Genomic DNA, 19,241 nt, shown 5'->3' on the forward strand with positions numbered 1-19,241 from the left:
AATTGTCTAGAATGAAAAACAACTCTTCCAAAGTATTTCAAACTCGATAAGAATTAAAATAAGGACCGAATGAACTGGAACGAACAAATGATTTAAATTATTATTATTATTATATTAACACAATGTCTAACCATGTCTTTTAAAAACACATTCATTTATATCAGTTTACAATGATGACTCCTCGCCACGAAAATAAAGACATTAATATCTATGAGTAAACTATGGCGTCATTGGTCAAAACCCACGGGTTGTATCTCATTCTTCGATTGACCCTTTACTTGGCCTAACTGAGCCCATCAGTCCCTCTCTTACATCGTACCAGGGTTTCACAGACACAGTAACTGTTTTACATCATAGTTAGCTAATAAAATGCTATTAAAATGATCTGAATGTCTACAGAAACGACATGGGCAACAATCAAGATCGAAATACACTCCTGGAAATGGAAAAAAGAACACATTGACACCGGTGTTTCAGACCCACCATACTTGCTCCGGACACTGCGAGAGGGCTGTACAAGCAATGATCACACGCACGGCACAGCGGACACACCAGGAACCTCGGTGTTGGCCGTCGAATGGCGCTAGCTGCGCAGCATTTGTGCACCGCCGCCGTCAGTGTCAGCCAGTTTGCCGTGGCATACGGAGCTCCATCGCAGTCTTTAACACTGGTAGCATGCCGCGACAGCGTGGACGTGAACCGTATGTGCAGTTGACGGACTTTGAGCGAGGGCGTATAGTGGGCATGCGGGAGGCCGGGTGGACGTACCGCCGAATTGCTCAACACGTGGGGCGTGAGGTCTCCACAGTACATCGATGTTGTCGCCAGTGGTCGGCGGAAGGTGCACGTGCCCGTCGACCTGGGACCGGACCGCAGCGACGCACGGATGCACGCCAAGACCGTAGGATCCTACGCAGTGCCGTAGGGGACCGCACCGCCACTTCCCAGCAAATTAGGGACACTGTTGCTCCTGGGGTATCGGCGAGGACTATTCGCAACCGTCTCCATGAAGCTGGGCTACGGTCCCGCACACCGTTAGGCCGTCTTCCGCTCGCGCCCCAACATCGTGCAGCCCGGCTCCAGTGGTGTCGCGACAGGCGTGAATGGAGGGACGAATGGAGACGTGTCGTCTTCAGCGATGAGAGTCGCTTCTGCCTTGGTGCCAATGATGGTCGTATGCGTGTTTGGCGCCGTGCAGGTGAGCGCCACAATCAGGACTGCATACGACCGAGGCACACAGGGCCAACACCTGGCATCATGGTGTGGGTAGCGATCTCCTACACTGGCCGTACACCACTGGTGATCGTCGAGGGGACACTGAATAGTGCACGGTACATCCAAACAGTCATCGAACCCATCGTTCTACCATTCCTAGACCGGCAAGGGAACTTGCTGTTCCAACAGGACAATGCATGTCCGCATGTATCCCGTGCCACCCAACGTGCTCTAGAAGGTGTAAGTCAACTACCCTGGCCAGCAAGATCTCCGGATCTGTCCCCCATTGAGCATGTTTGGGACTGGATGAAGCGTCGTCTCACGCGGTCTGCACGTCCAGCACGAACGCTGGTCCAACTGAGGCGCTAGGTGGAAATGGCATGGCAAGCCATTCCACAGGACTACATCCAGCATCTCTACGATCGTCTCCATGGGAGAATAGCAGCCTGCATTGCTGCGAAAGGTGGATATACACTGTACTAGTGCCGACATTGTGCATGCTCTGTTGCCTGTGGTTCTGTCAGTGTGATCATGTGATGTATGTGACCCCAGGAATGTGTCAATAAAGTTTCCCCTTCCTGGGACAATGAATTCACGGTGTTCTTATTTCAATTTCCAGGAGTGTGTATCTCATTTATTGAAATGACCAGTTTCGGCACGTTTAATCACCCGTCATCAGGTTATGAGTAATGTAAACATATGAAAGTGCTTTTTAATTAGGGAAGTCTGTCTTTACATGACCTTTTCAAAAGATCAGAAATACTGTAGCGTGATTTTTGGCTTGTGCTTTACACAACGTATACAGAAGGGCAGAAATACTATAGTGTGGTGTTTACGCATTTGGATGGAGCTGGCGGTATGGTGAACAGTTGCGTGGATTCAAAGCGGTAACTGCAGCTAGTGGTTAGTGTACGAAGACGGGCGCGTTTGGTGCATTACGTCAGCTGCAGAAACTGGGAACTTAAATTACGTAAAAAGCATTATAACTTGTGAAAAATAGTAGGATTATTATATGTATAGCATTATGCAAATGTAACTGATCAAATAAATAATGTAATTCTTTAACAATCTTGCTATAAATTTATGAAAGACTTTAAAATAGAAACGCCAGTAGGAACAGTTGTAGGATCGTTGAATGCCAACTGGTGACGCTTCATCGTATTCTGGCTACGCTGTTTCCATCGATAGGGTGGTTGTTGGTACTCAAAGAATTTGGTGTAAGACACCATTTCCATAGAGAGGCTGTATAACGGCCGCAGGCAACCAAAGATGCTTTTGAACGACGCTGTTACCATGAAGAAATCGTTCAAGTGGCCGTTAATGGTTAAATATATATTTATCGGACGCTGTTCCCATGGTGATGTTGTGGTTGCAGTAGCCATTGGCCGCCGTAGACGTATATAGAAAACGACGTGAAAATTACGACTAAAACTGCTTGTATGGATGTAAAATACCACTGCAGTTGTACGTTGAAGTTATGCCATACTTTGCTTGAGGTTATGATCGCTAGAATGCTTGAATGAACGTTCAAGTAATAATTGGGAGAGAGAAAAATGGAAACAAATTAATTCCAAATAAATTGCAGCATAAGAGAAATTTTGCGTAGCATGATGATTTTTGAGTAAAAGTTTAAGAGTAATAAAAGGAACAAAATGTATGAATTGATAATTGCTTCTACATTTTTCTGAGGGAGATAAGTTGATATTTGTCTCATTTAGGGTTAAAGATGGTGATGATTCCCGATATCTCGGGCTAATGAGTCTAGAATGACCAATAAGTAATGCTTAGATTTAGGATAGGTTGAGCTTTAACCCTATACTCTGTACCCATTTTCATAGTGCACACAGTTCGGTACTGAGAACATCGATAGATGTCTTTAGGTTTATTGATTTTTCGCTTAGAGAAAACTGGAGGTCATCATCGTAAATGTGGTATTTGCAGCAGGCTAAAACTGATGACACATCATTGACATACAATGGAAAGAGTATAGGGCCCAATACTGAACCTGGAGGACATCTGATAGTAGCTACCTCCATTGTGACTTTGTAGTGCCGGACATGACGTATTGGTGGCGAGACATGAGGTATGAGGGAAAACATTTCATTGCACCTAGCTAGAAATTTAGGCTGTTATCATTGGCTAGAAAAATGTCGAAGTCTACAATGAAAAAGGCTTTGCTGAAGTCTAAGGAGCACATGATTGTCGCCTCTTGCCCACTCATGGCAAGCTTAGGTCCTCTGTTACCTTTTTTTAAGGCAGATGCAATGTTTATGGAAGTCTGATTGGTATTTGTCTAGTAGGTTGTTTGTAGTTAGGTAGTTTGTTATCTGCTAGTGGACTATTTATAGAAAGGCCTTGGACAGTGCAGGAAAAATTGAAGTAAGTCGTTAATAAGAGAGTGCTATGGCAGCGTTGATTTTAGGTAAGCCGGCCGCGGTGGTCTAGCGGTTCTGGCGCTGCAGTCCGGAACCGCGGGACTGCTACGGTCGCAGGTTCGAATCCTGCCTCGGGCATGGGTGTGTGTGATGTCCTTAAGTTAGTTAGGTTTAAGTAGTTCTAAGTTCTAGGGGACTTATGACCTAAGATGTTGAGTCCCATAGTGCTCAGAGCCATTTGAACCATTTTAGGTAATGGTTTAACTAAACCCTATTTCCAGGTCTCGGAAAAAACACTTGTGGTTAAGAAGTGGTTGAAGATATTTGTTATAGTGGGCAGTAGTGGGTCTATAATAAGCTTCATCATTCGGACTGCCGGCCGGAGTGGCCGTGCGATTCTAGGCGCTACAGTCTGGAACCGAGCGACCGCTACGGTCGCAGGTTCGAATCCTGCCTCGGGCATGGATGTGTGTGATGTCCTTAGGTTAGTTCGCTTTAATTAGTTCTAAGTTCTAGGCGACTGATGACCTCAGAAGTTAAGTCGCATAGTGCTCAGAGCCATTTGAACCATTCGGACTGTGATGCCATCACGTCCAGTAGATGCTGATCTGATATGCATGATCGGTTATTTGACAGTATTACAAGTAACACACTTTAATCATCTTGTGGTGTTGAAGCTCTTCTTGTTATGTCCGTGCTTGCTACGAAAATAGGACAGGGAATTCTGCCTTACGCGAGACACCTTCCACGTCCTAACACACTTTAGATAGAATTTTTCGTGGCTACAGTCGTTTACCCCTACGAAGCAATCAATGAATCCTGTTTCGTTTGCGATGCAGTTGTGGCTGTAGGTGATGTGAAGTTGTTCGGCAGGGATAATGGGATCAGCTGCACCTTCTACTTTGCCTTTACCATGGCCATGCAGGTTTTTTCATAGGACAGCTGGTCTGTTTCTGTTGTTGGTTAATGTGTGAGCGAGGCAGAGTTTAGAATTTTTCACAGCTAGACTGACCGCTTCTACTTGTAAGCCTCATCGTTCCGGCGATTCCCTCAGCAGGAACCATTGGGTTTTAATGTAACTGCCATGTACCCTGCGTTCGCCTACATGTATAGCAACACCTCCACACACTGAAGCATCGCGGGTTTGCATATAAACAAGGCGTTGCCTTCCCGGATTGCATCGATCACAATGAGGGACGACGGAAGGTAGGACAAGAGCCACCTGACGTCCTACGTTCCAGGGACGTATTTCCTCCAGCGTGTCACGTGTGAGGAACTGAATCGGCAGGAATTCCTCCGCGCCCCGGCTATATGGGGCGGCGCAACCCAACACGTCGGCAGTTCGCTCCATCAGATTCTAGGCCGATTCATGTGCCGGCTCTTAGCAGCCCGTCAGTCAGAGCCCGGTCTGAAGCCACCGCAGCCGGACCTACGAACTTCCAGCGATATCCCGAGACGTACCTGTCGACCAACTACGCCAAACGCTCAACCCCCGTCGTTAGGGATTATCAGTGGCGTACTCTGCACGTTCCACTACGTTTATTCACTGTGTGTTCCAGGCGTACGCCTGTTAGTGTCCGAGAAGTTGTACTACTTTTTGTTGAGAATTTTCCCTTGCTATTAAATCTCGGTACTGTGGTCGTAATAAATCATTGTTCTTGTTTATGTATGTCTTTTTTCTTATCAAGCATCTGTCCGTGGGAGAAACACGAGATGGATTATGAGCGTACCAAGATCCTGGCTCAGACCTCTAAACATTGGGACAGCGTTATAAGAGAGGCTATCGAAACTCGCACCAGTGAATATCTTATCAACCGAGATTGCGGCTACAGTCTCACCAAGGCCTGGGATCCGGCACTGAATGTAATGAAGAAGACTCTCAGCAAGAAGTACGAACTGGGGACCAGGGCGGACGTAGCAAGTACATCGACGCCACGACAGATTCCGACGCCCACGTCTTCGCTACCGCCGGCGCGCGGGCGGGACGGCGAAAAGAGTGGCCCGCGGGGAGGGGGGATTTAAATCAGCCGCCCGCCCTCAGGAGCTCAGTTCGTCAGCGCACCTGACGACGGCGACATGTCTTATCGCCGAAATATTGTGCCCGTTGGACACTATGAACCTGCAGTATACCCGTGGACTGTTGGAGCAACAAATACGCCGGGAGAAACTGAAGAATCACATCATATACCTTTACGGGGTGTATCCAATGCTTTCAGAGCGTCTACAGACACGTCTTCGACCTGGAATCTCATTGACTGGAGCAGAATTTTCTTCAGTGGTGACTCTCTCTTCGAATTGAGCCCTGGTGACCTGTGAAGACGTTTGCAGAGACGCCCCAGACAGTGAGGGACACCAACCTGACTGTCGCCTCCATACGGCCCGACGACCAGGACTAGTGGTATGGGATGCCATGTCACTTCATAGCAAGACCCCTTTGGTTTGGTAGCCATCCGCCGCAACCTTACAATGAAGCCGTACTTATACGATGTTATACGCCCCTTTTTGTTCCCTTCCGTGGCAGGCTATCCTGGTCTTACATTTCAGCAAGACAATGACCGCCAACACATGGCGAGAGTTTGTACCTTCTTGCCCACACTGACCAGCAAGGACATCGGACCTCTCCCCAATTTAGAACGTTTGGAGCGTTATGGGCAGTGCCCTCAAACCAGCTGGGGATTTTGGCGATCTAACATGCCAGTTGGACAGAATTTGGCACGATGTCCCTAAGGAGGACAACCAACAAATCTATCAATTAGTGCCAGGCCGAACTGTTTGTATAAGTGCCTCAGGTGGACCAACGTGTTACTGGCTTGCTCAATCTTTGAAGCTCCTTCTCTTGAAAAATTCATCTAATATTTCTGAAACTAAAATCGTTTGTTTGCCGGTACATGTACATCACATCTACCGATTTCCACCCTATTCGAACAATTCCTTCGTGGCACGTCTTTTTTGTCCTACAGCGTATGTTTTGTTAACTAACGATTTTATTTATTTTATTGTTAGTTATAGGAACCTGATGCGCCTTCGCAGCCGAGGACACTACCGCACGTCTGCGCGGCGGCGTTCGACTCGGAAGATAAGCCAGTTCGAATCCTCGCGGTGCAAAATCTTCACTGTCAGTGTTCAGCCGACCAGACGAGGAGAAGTGGTGGGCCTGAGGTTTCTGCTCACCAGTCTTTGGGTCAACATCCCGCATTAAATTCCAGACCTCTATGCAGTGTCTCAGGAAGAGAGGATCTGTGACCCTACTGAGTGTGCTCCGTCTGTCGGATGGGATGCTGAGCTCGGCGCTCCCCTCGGAGATATTCGGAGGAGTAAGCTATGTCGGCACCAGATTTCACCCTCCCCTTCACCCAAAACAACACAAACTCAACACTGCGCTGTACACATGCTCCTCACAGTCATCCACAGGATACAGATACACGCTTGATACTTGATAGCAGGTCGGAGGAAGGCAACTCCAGACCTCATTCACTAGGACATTGCATGAGCGGCGATGCAGGAGTCCTGCATTAGCTCCCATATACTCATTCCCTGAGAATAGGTCTACCTTTTGACAGGAAATTTTATTACGACAGCAATCTGTGTACGTGGAAAATGTCCTGCTTTTCATGTGAATGGTATAGATCAGTCGTTCCCAACAGGTGGTCCGCGGACCTCCAGAGGTCCACAAGATGCTATTAGAATAAAAAAATATATTAAATATATTTCGTATAATAAAAGATTTTTTTGTTTTGGCCGCTTCCTGCACGAGCAGAGCTTTAGCGAATGCTAACTTCTGCGTCGAGCGTCTTCCTAGAGCCAACTGACACTAGCACACTCTAGCGCAAAACTAAGAGTTAGATAGAGGCAAATAGTTCTGCTGTATGCCGTTAGACTGCGCGCGCTGCCTCTTTGCAGCTGACAACTGACAGTCACGTTACACAGAAACTCGCATTTAAGACGAAAATCGGCCATTGTTAATTTACTGCCAGTGCTTTCACAGACCGTGTTGTTTACATATTCAATATTCTGTATTAATACAGTAGTGTTTGTAAAGCGTTTTTAATAGTGAATAAGTCAATGTTTTTTCTAAGTACCAAAAATAGAAAACGTATAAAAAGACTCTTAATTTGGCACTTTTCAGGTACTCGATACTGCGATATAACAAGGTACCAATCATGCTCGATGAGGGGGTCCTCGAGAAAATTTTGTTGGGAACCCCTGGTATAGATGAACAAAACAAAGCAAAAGGAAAACCATCCGAGTGTAAATCTTGCCTAAATCGGAGACAACTTGAGGTTGAGACTAAAAGTTCTTTCATGCACCTATTATAGACCACAAAAAAAATTATTTCACCTCTATGTAATAATTTCGTCTTGATGAATCAGTCTGCGAAGGCTGTTCTACGAGATGCATTGTGCTATTAGTACCTTTGAATGAAATTTCCCTTTAGCAGTGAAGAAAAGTAGAAAGCTGGAATCTTTGCTTGTCCTAAGTTGAAAATTGGAAAAAAAGATGCATGGACTGCTTTCATATCTGTCAGCAAAAACTGCGTAGGAAAAAAAGCGTTTAAATTGCAAGAACACTGTCAAAACTTCCTTAGAAAATTTCAAGAGGTTGTCTTGTAACATGAGTCCCTTCTTACACACACACATATTGACTACTTACCTGATGATCTATGAAATTATAGTAAAGAGCAAGAAGGATTCTTCTACCGTGAGATTAAGGTGCTGAAGAAGATGAAATGAAGGTATGAGTTGCGACTATTGTTTTAGATTTTGAAGAGGAGCATTAAAATGAATACCGTGCTAGGATATAAAAAAAGAGAATATTTGATAATTAAGTGTAACTGAGTACTCGCAATGCTGCGATGAGAACCGTTTGTATTTTTTGGCACATCCCTAAAAAAATAAAAAACTTGATTGAAATTTTAATATTTTTGATCCAATTACTTAAATCTTTAAAATATGTGACCTTATTCTGTGAAAACACGTGATGTGATAGTATAAAATGAAAGTAACTTTCTGAATCAGCATTACAAATTAGTTGTAGAACATCTATTTTGGAGCAATCATCTGAAAAAACATTAAAGCTGCACGCTTGTGTTATTATTTAGCTCTTTAACAGAGTTATCTGAATTATTACCAACACTACAGATTCTACGAAGTCATCTAGTGTACTGCCGAGTAAAAGAAATCTGGCAACGGTGCATTCTTGTGTGCAAAGGTGGGAAATAAGAAAGCTGGGAGTATACAAAACCATTCAGTCGCAGCCGATGCACCAGGAGGCTTTAAATCGACTGTGAGAACACGCTCGAAGAAACATATACGATACAGAATTCTCGTCAGTATCCTACATCTGTTTCCGTCGTACGATGTTTGACGCAGCGATGGTTTGGAGATAGGAGATACCTTTATTAGTAGGTCATCATCACTAGCCAGAAGCGTTTTCATATCTTTATTCCAAGTACTTACAGTATTTACTCTGGCGATAATGGATAGTTTTACAAAACACAGAAATATAGTAAAAAACTGATAATGTTGTGTCGATCGGTCGGCGGCAGACGAGTGAAGCCAACCTGGGAGTGGTGGGGGTGTACGCGTGTTGTTGGAGAGGGGGTTGTTGAGTGAAGAGGTGGGTGAGGCGGGCAGCAGAAATAGTGAGTGGGAGAGAGAGAGAGAGAGAGAGAGAAACAGAAGAGCGGCGCTAGATGCGCACGCCGCGCTGCTCCCAGTGTTTACGGTAGCGGCTGCGCAGCTCGCCCGTGGGGTCGTAGCGCGCAACCAGCTTGTTCCAGTCGGACTTTCGTCGGGTTGTCAGGTGTCGGAGCACCTTCTCGGCTGCCGCCTGCTGGCTCTCCGAGCACGACGCGCAGTTCGTCTCCACCGCGGACGCCACGAAAGCTGCAACACACGCAAACGAGTTACGTACACCAAGAAATACCACAACAGGCAGTACGATTGGAGAGCTATGGCTCTGAGCACTACGCGACTTAACTTCTGGGGTCATCAGTCGCCTAGAACTTAGAACTAATTAAACCTAACTAACCTAAGGACGTCACACACATCCATGCCCGAGGCAGGATTCGAACCTGCGACCGTAGCGGTCGCTCGGTTCCAGACTGTAGCGCCCAGAACCGCACGGCCACAATAACATGGTAGTTATTGCGTGCATTACATCTCAAAGCTGAACCTGTGCATATCACCTACGAGGAAGAGCTCCGGCCACACAAAAAATCGGTACATTTAGAACGTTAATATCATTTGGTGATGCTGAGGGAATTAGATTAGGAAATGAGACACTTAAAGTAGTAAAGGAGTTTTGCTATTTGGGGAGCAAAATAACTGATGATGGTCGAAGTAGAGAGGATATTAAATGTAGACTGGCAATGGCAAGGAAAGCGTTTCTGAAGAAGAGAAATTTGTTAACATCGAGTATAGATTTAAGTGACAGGAAGTCGTTCCTGAAAGTATTTGTATGGAGTGTGGCCACGTATGGAAGTGAAACATGGACGATAAATAGTTTGGACAAAGAATGCTGAAGATTAGATGGGTAGATCACATAACTAATGAGAAGGTATTGACTAGAATTGGGGAGAAGAGGAGTTTGTAGCACAGCTTGACAAGAAGAAGGGACCGGTTTGTAGGACATGTTCTGAGGCATCAAAGGATCACAAATTTAGCATTGGAGGGCAGTGCGGAGGGCAAAAATACACTCCTGGAAATTGAAATAAGAACACCGTGAATTCATTGTCCCAGGAAGGGGAAACTTTATTGACACTTTCCTGGGGTCAGATACATCACATGATCACACTGACAGAACCACAGGCACATAGACACAGGCAACAGAGCATGCACAATGTCGGCACTAGTACAGTGTATATCCACCTTTCGCACCAATGTAGGCTGCTATTCTCCCATGGAGACGATCGTAGAGATGCTGGATGTAGTCCTGTGGAACGGCTTGCCATGCCATTTCCACCTGGCGCCTCAGTTGGACCAGCGTTCGTGCTGGACGTGCAGACCGCGTGAGACGACGCTTCATCCAGTCCCAAACATGCTCAATGGGGGACAGATCCGGAGATCTTGCTGGCCAGGGTAGTTGACTTACACCTTCTAGAGCACGTTGGGTGGCACGGGACACATGCGGACGTGCATTGTCCTGTTGGAACAGCAAGTTCCCTTGCCGGTCTAGGAATGGTAGAACGATGGGTTCGATGACGGTTTGGATGTACCGTGCACTATTCAGTGTCCCCTCGACGATCACCAGTGGTGTACGGCCAGTGTAGCAGATCGCTCCCCACACCACGATGTCGGGTGTTGGCCCTGTGTGCCTCGGTCGTATGCAGTCTTGTTGGTGGCGCTCACCTGCACGGCGCAAAACACGCATACGACCATCATTGGCACCAAGGCAGACGCGACTCTCATCGCTGAAGACGACACGTCTCCATTCGTCCCTCCATTCACGCCTGTCGCGACACCACTGGAGGCGGGCTGCACGATGTTGGGGCGTGAGCGAAAGACGGCTTAACGGTGTGCGGGACCGTAGTCCAGCTTCATGGAGACGGTTGCAAATGGTCCTCGCCGATACCCCAGGAGCAACAGTGTCCCTAATTTTCTGGGAAGTGGCGGTGCGGTCCCCTACGGCACTGCGTAGGATCCTACGGTCTTGGCGTGCATCCGTGCGTCGCTTCGGTCCGGTCCCAGGTCGACGGGCACGTGCACCTTCCGCCGACCACTGGCGACAACATCGATGTACTGTGGAGACCTCACGCCCCACGTGTTGAGCAATTCGGCGGTACGTCCACCCGGCCTCCCGCATGCCCACTATACACCCTCGCTCAAAGTCCGTCAACTGCACATACGGTCCACGTCCACGCTGTCGCGGCATGCTACCAGTGTTAAAGACTGCGATGGAGCTCCGTATGCCACGGCAAACTGGCTGACACTGACGGCGGCGGTGCACAAATGCTGCGCAGCTAGCGCCATTCGACGGCCAACACCGCGGTTCCTGGTGTGTCCGCTGTGCCGTGCGTGTGATCATTGCTTGTACAGCCCTCTCGCAGTGTCCAGAGCAAGTATGGTGGGTCTGACACACCGGTGTCAATGTGTTCTTTTTTCCATTTCCAGGAGTGTAGTAGAGGGAGACCAAGATATGAATACACTAAGCAGATTCAGAAGGATGTAGGTAGCAGTAAATACTGGGAGATGAAGAAGCTTGCACAGGATAGAGTAGCATGGAGAGCTGCATCAGACCAGTCTCAGGACTGAAGACTACAACAACAACAATGTCATTTTCTGAATACTTTCTGGTAGAGGTTAGGAAAGGGGCCTTTCTGGGATTATATTTTTAAAAATTTTCAAAATGGTGACGCATACCGCGTTTCAAGAATTGTTCCTTCTTCGATGTCGTTATCGGTAACAAGAGGTTGCGATGCGAGGGAGTCGCAGCGAAGCAATCGATATGCATAGGACCAACTTCGAGATATATCGCACGCAAGGGGGCACGCACAAAACACCGAAATGTTATATTTAGAAAACAACATACAATCATGAATTTTTTAACACCATTAACTTTTAATCAGTACTATTGGACCAAACCATCATTCACAATTTATTTTACATTTTTCCACAGTTGTAAACGTGAACGCCGGCCGGGGTGGCCGAGCGGTTCTAGGTGCTACAGTCTGGAATCGCGCGACCGCTACGGTCGCAGGTTCGAATCCTGCCTCGGGCATGGATGTGTTTGATGTCCTTCGGTTAGCTAGGTTTAGGTAGTTCTAAGTTCTAGGGGACTGATGACCTCAGAAGTTAAGTCCCATAGTGCTCAGAGCCATTTGAACCATTTTAAACGTGAACGACCAAGTACTGTTCCAAATGGTCGGTAGTAAGATTGTGTCTTCGATCACTCAAAACATTTTTATAAGCAGAAAAGGACCGTTCTACATCAACTGAGGTAACTGGGCAGTATTTGAATTTGGACGCTATGTTGGCATTTACTATTTCTGGTAAATGTTCACCCGTCCCATTAATAAAACTATCAATTTGGCATAAGGGTTCAAAGCATGGGTTATTGTTTATAATGTTTTCAAACTTTTCTTTAAGTTTTATTGGGAATACCTCCGGCAATGAAGAGATCACTAGAATGATTTCATTCATTAACTGAATACACTCATTCGACTCAAACCTTGAGTTTCAAGCTTTTTAATACTTGCAGGTATATGGGAAAAATAAGTGTTAATCACAGCAATGTCTTTTTTAATACCGGAATCATTAAAACCTTCCTTGCACTGGCAAACTGCCAAAGCCTCTGCACTATCGAAGTCGTTTACTCACCCTCTAATGGCCTCGAAATGTTCATTGTAAAACAACACAGCTTCGACCCACATACCCCAACGAGTTACCACTGGTTCGGAAGGTGAAGGCAATGTACTCCACGAGCAAAGCACGTCACATGAATCAAATTGGAATAAAATATTCTGAGGGATTTTACTGCTTTGATCATATAGGGAGCAGCATCTGAAATAAACACAAACACCCTTTTATCTACAGACGGTTCTGGAAATATTTTTCACATATCTGGCGATCGTACAATGATTTACTTTTTCAAGTTCTTTGCAGACCCTTAAACAGGAAGAAGCACCAACAACTAAATTTGCAGTGTAACGGCCACAAGTGACTGTAGTTTCGTCAGCTGAAATTCAGATACTGTTTTCCTTGAGTTCATTGTGTATTCCTTCCAGAACACTTACGTAAATTGTCGGTATGTAATTTTTACACAATGTTGTTTCATCTGGTATAAAATTTTCATTTAAGCAGTATTTGCGCAGGAAGCCTTCGAGAATAGGGTTTGCTACTTTGTGAAGAGGAATATTGCTTGCACTGAATGTTTCACATAGATCCATGTTAAACCAACGTTTTTGGTTACCTTTGGACAAATCCCTGCTACTGCAACTTGCTGTTGTCAGAAGTTGTTGTCGTGGTCCTTTCTTTAGCATTACTGCTATGTTAAGACTTGTCTTGACATGCTGGTCTATTTTAAACTTTTTTTTTGCACGAAAAGTTTTTCTCGCAAATTCGAAAATATAAAACAAGGACGTTGCATTTGACCATCCCGCTTTAATTTCTACAGATACGCAACTGTTCAAGGCCGGAAAAATCTTCTGTGCATGGGAGCTTGATTCGCTGATAATGAAGCCAGTATTCAGTTGCAACCACACTATCAGTAGGCCTAAGGAAAGCTAACAATTAAACACGATAATGTCTCCTAAGAAATAAAAAAATTGTCGTTAGAGGACCGGAGACAAAGTATGACCGATTTTAGTTAACGCTGCAATTAAAGAATAAGTGAAACGTTCCCGACACCTGGGATCCGAAGTACTTAGTTCTACGAGCAGGAAATTGAGCCAGAGGTAAACAAACTCCATTTCATATATAAGTTACCAAAAAACTTAGTATAATTTCGCGATATCCAACATATTTTAACTACACCCAGAAACCATATTTAATAGAGCCAAGCAGCGAACATCGTCACAAACTTTATTCGTGAAGTTAGCTACTTTCTGTACTATTATCACCTCCATCGTCCACCCCTGGTAGCTGAGTGGTGAGCGCGTCGAAATGTCATACCAGGTTCGATTCCCGGCTGGGTCGGAGATTTTCTCCGCTCAGGGACTGGCTGTTGTATTGTCCTTATCATCATCATGTCATCCCCATCGACACGCAAGTCGCCGAAGTGGCGTCAACTCGGAAGACTTCCACCAGGCCAACGGTCTACCCGACGGGAGGCCCTAGCTACACGGCATTTCCATTTCTATCACCTTCACAATTTCCTGTTACATTCACTAATGGGGTGCTAGACTCTTCACGCGAGTTCTGAGGTTGTTATTTTACTGCCAAGGACATTTCGCGAGATGTACCGGGTGATCAAAAAGTCAGTATAAATTTGAAAACTGAATAAATCACGGAATAATGTACATAGAGAGGTACAAATTGACACACATGCTTGGAATGACATGGGGTTTTATTAGAACCAAAAAAAAAATACAAAAGTTCACAAAATGTCCGACAGATGGTGCTTCATCTGACCAGAATAGCAATATGTAGCATAACAAAGTAAGACAAAGCAAAGATGACGTTCTTTACAGGAAATGCTCAATATTTCCACCATCATTCCTCAACAGTAGCTGTAGTCGAAGAATAATGTTGTGAACAGCGCTGTAAAGCACGTCCGGAGTAATGGTGAGGCATTGGCGTCGGATGTTGTCTTTCAGCATCCCTAGAGATGTCGGTCGATCACGATACACTTGCGACTTCAGGTAATCCCAAAGCCAATAATCGCACGGACTGAGATATGGGGACCTGGGAGGCCAAGCATGACGAAAGTGACGGCTGAGCACACGATCATCACCAAACGACGCGCGCAAGAGATCTTTCACGACTCTAGCAAATTTTTTTGGTTCTAATAAAACCCCATGTCATTCCAAGCATGTTTGTCAATTTTTACCTCTCTATCTACATTATTCCGTGGTTTATTAAGTTTTCAAATTTATACTGACTTTTTGATCATCCGGTATGTTGGACTGGTTCTTTTAAACAGTACACTCTCGGAATTTTAGTAGCTTAGCTGTAAATGACACACAGTGCCTCTCTTGTAGGGTCTGCCTCTGGAGTTTAATGAGCTCTTCGTAAAGCCCCTGTGCATACTAAATAAGCCAGTTGAGGAACGGGCCGAGCTTCTTTGCATCTCCTCTCCATCAATATTTTACTACCCTTTGCTGTTTGTGTAACAGACACCCCGACTCCTGCAATATCCCGTAGGAAGCATTGTAAAACTGTATATATTTTCTTTGTTTCCTTTATTTTAAATTTTCGGTAGTTATTTTGTGAACTTATGTATGTGAATATGGGATGTGAGATTGTTATCTAAAATAATACAGTTATTCCGAATTATATTATTCTCAGTGTAATTGCGTATATTGCCTACGTATTTCTGGGAGCTTCGGCCCAGTACAGAAAATGATATCTGTGTAAAAGTTTTACGAACGCGAGAGAGACAGTTGATGACCAGTTAGTCCAAAGCCGAACGGTGGAAGTGTTACGTCGATCGGTCGCGAGCGCAGTTGAAATTGTTGCAATTTTTCATCACATTGTGGAGAAAAGAGTTGTTTAAATTGTGCTGAAGAGGGAAAATGTTTGGAGGAAATCCTAAGTAGATATTTTGAAACGGGGGACATCATTATTTGCGAGGAAATACGAGTCCAGCTTGGACCAATCTGCAAGACATCTGTTGCGTTATTGTTGCTACAGTTTGTTACGGGGAGCCGGAGGTGGTCAAATCCAAAAAACTACGATTTTTTTTTTTGCTACCGAAAATTAATTGGAACATTCCTCTTTAATGTAAACTTTGAATTATTGTTCTACTCGCGCTAGAAGTGGAGTTATTACCATTTTCCCCCACGCCTGCAGAGGAAATGGGCGGCCGCTGAATGCATCTAACACCCGCTCGTGACTTCCTGGCGACCTGTTTGGGATTTTCTCGGCCTGTTACGCATACAGCGCCTTATGTTACGTATACAGCGAGTGTGCAAGGGTTGGCTACATTGTTTTCTGTGACAAATGAAGCGCTAAGAGCGCGGTACATCGTCTCTATGCTGTTTACCGTTTCGAATTAGTTCAGTGTTGCGCCTGTTGTTGGTAGTATTATACTTCTTGTGTAAAGCGTTCTTCTGGTTACGATGCCACGTTTTAGTAACCGTGTATATAAGAAGAGGAAGAACGTAGGGAAAAGAAAATTAACACTAATACCAAGTTGCGATACTACAATTACTGAAACAGTGCGTTCTTCTGCTAAGCAACACATGGCCGGCCATAACCCTGTGACATCTTCTAGCAAGAAGCTGACTGGTGGAAGTGACAGATTTCGTGAATATGTTAGTGACAGTGATGATACCAACGAAGTACTGAATATTGCATTATTATCTTCTGTGCTGAAAGAAAGTGTTCTGTGCAAAATGTGTTCAAGTGTAGGAGTGGGACTAGAGATAACAAAGCACTTTGGTTTAGCTTGTGAGATGAAGATAATCTGTGCATGTTGCAAGTATCAAGTGACTTTCTACAATTCACATGCCAGTCTCTTTGGTGAAAATGGACGATCTAGAGTGTTTGATGTGAATGTTCGACTTGTGTATGGTCTTCGATCCACTGGAAAAGGGTCTGCTGCTGGTAAACTGTTTTGTAGTATTATGAACTTGCCATCGCCTCCAAGCAAATTTGGGTACTACTGTGAACTGGTAGGATCCTCTGTTGAAGATGTGGCTTTGAAAACCATGAAGGAAGCAGTGGAGGAATCTGTAGAAATGAACGGTGGTTCTAGGGATTTGGTAGTGGCATTAGATGGTTCCTGGAAAAAGAGGGGTCATAAATCCCTGAATGAGGTTGTAACTCCTACTTGTGGTGATAGTGCAAAAGTGATAGATGTTGCAATATTATCAAAACATTGTAGGTGCAAAAATAAAATCAAAGGAGAGCACAGTGGAACCTGTGAGGCAAATTTTAGTGGATCAAGTGGAGCAATGGAAGTGGATGGAGTGAAACAAATTTTTGAACGTTCAGTTCCCAGATACAACGTTAGGTACAAATACTACCTTGGGGATGGTGACTCCAAAGGTTTCAAGACTATAGAGGAACTGAAACCATATGGAAATGAATTTGTAGTTGAAAAGCTGGAATGCATTGGGCATGTGCAAAAGCGTATGGGTGCACGGCTTCGAAGGCTCAAACAAACTTTGGGTTCAAGTAAGCTCAGTGATGGAAAGACAATAGGAGCGAGAGGCAGGCTTACTGATGAGGTGATTGAACGTCTACAGAGATACTATGGGTATGCTATAAGGCAAAATACTAGTAATGTTAGTGACATGCGAAAAGCAGTGTGGGCATTGTTCCTTCATACCGCCTCTTCCAATGAATACGCTCAACACAGCCTGTGCCCAAAAGATTTCTGGTGCAAATATAATGCAAAAAAGGACTATGATCACAAACATGGTTTGCCAGCAGCTGTGATAAATGCAATAAAACCAATTTTTCATGACTTAGCACAGCCAGAATTGTTACACAAATGTCTACACGGAAAGACGCAGAATCCTAATGAGAGCGTAAACAATTTGATTTGGAAAGTGATTCCTAAAAGGGTGTTTGTAAGCATATAAACACTGCACTTTGGCATTTATGATGAAATAGCAACCTACAACCTAGGGAACAGTGTGAAGTGTGAAGTTCTGAAGGCATTAGGATTTACAGCGGGGGTGAACACTGTACGAGCACTAAGAAATATTGACAGAGAAAGGATAAGAGGAGCAGAAAGAAGAGAAAGGCATATGAAGTATGATGGAACAACAGGCCAGAAAAGAAGACAGAAGAGGAAGCTTTTGGAGGATGAAGAAGAAGACCCTGATAAACCATCCTATAGTGCAGGAATGTATTGAGAAACTTTGATAACCATTTCCCGTAAATTAGAATTTTTCGAATATAAGGAACATTTTCTCAAAATCCACTCAAGCTAGAGAGATGAAATTTTTATACAGCACTCCTAGTGGTCAAACTTACATTGTAACACAGCCATTTGGCAATATGTTCAGTAGTTTCATTTCATTTTAATTATAAAGCAATTATTTCTAAAAAAATTTGGGTCATTAATAAAAATAATAATTGGAAGGAAACTAGAAAAGATACTCCAAAATCCCTCTGTCATAACTGCAATACTAAACCACTCTATATGTAAAAAAATTCAAATTTTTCTATTTGGTGGTTTATTCATAAATGTTCCTCAAACTTAGTGATTTTAACATGGGCAGCATAGGCACCTCCGGCTCCCCTTAAAAACTTTAGGTGAAGTAGACTTTACTTTGGAATCAATGCAGAAGAGGAATCACAAGACTAGAAGACATCAGGAGAAGAAAGAAGATATTACAACAAGAAGATTTAGAAGATCATCGCAGAAGATTCCGAGGAGAATACTTAATACGACAACAGAACCTTCTGGGCAATAATGTTACTAGAGTGCTATTTTATCGTGACTCATTTGTAGAAGACAACGAAACTAATGTTCGCAAACTGCAAGACGAATTAGACGCTGTGAACTTTGATGTTTCGTGTACTTACGAATGAAATTTGATCTATTGTGCTCTGTGCTCCGAACTCTAAATCGATTTTTTCAAAACTGCGTTTAATAGCGTGTGAGAGTCGATCTTCGGGCATTTAATTTTGAGTCAAAGTAATAAAACGACAACTTACTTTTCAAATACACAGTTCAGTAGTCGTCTGTGTTAGAAGTGAAGATCTGTGTTCGTAGCAGTAATCCGACTTAATCCCATCCGCACGTTTTCGAGAAAGTTTGAAAGCTTTTATTTACAGTGTGTTTCGCTACCAAACAACGGGCCGGAGCAGAGGTAAAATTACATATCACTTTTGATAATTAAATTTCTGAATCATTGCCATCTTGGTGCAGCTCAGCGATATTCACGAACAGTAGAGCGTCGTCTCCAGAGAACCACGCTGCAATCCTCACGAGGTAAGCTACATGTGATACTCAGCTGTCACTAATTCGGCGCCATTTGTGTTGCTGTGTCGGACAAAACAAACCCCTAAGTGAACATCACATTAAAGTGCATAA

The 19,241-nt window shown here is 44.4% G+C and overlaps 1 protein-coding gene across 1 annotated transcript in view; it reads right to left on the minus strand.

The window, feature by feature from the left end:
- Nucleotides 1–9,002: 9,002 nt before the first annotated feature.
- LOC126191182 (putative odorant-binding protein A10) overlaps nt 9,003–19,241 on the minus strand; it is a 33,889-nt gene continuing 23,650 nt past the window's right edge. Inside the window, exon 2 of the mRNA XM_049931957.1 lies at nt 9,003–9,475. Coding sequence (XP_049787914.1) covers nt 9,279–9,475 — 197 coding nt within the window. The 3' untranslated portion in view covers nt 9,003–9,278. The remainder of the gene's footprint in view (nt 9,476–19,241) is intronic.

The sequence above is a fragment of the Schistocerca cancellata genome, chromosome 6 (genome assembly GCF_023864275.1).
Source record: "Schistocerca cancellata isolate TAMUIC-IGC-003103 chromosome 6, iqSchCanc2.1, whole genome shotgun sequence".
NCBI lineage: Eukaryota > Metazoa > Arthropoda > Insecta > Orthoptera > Acrididae > Schistocerca > Schistocerca cancellata.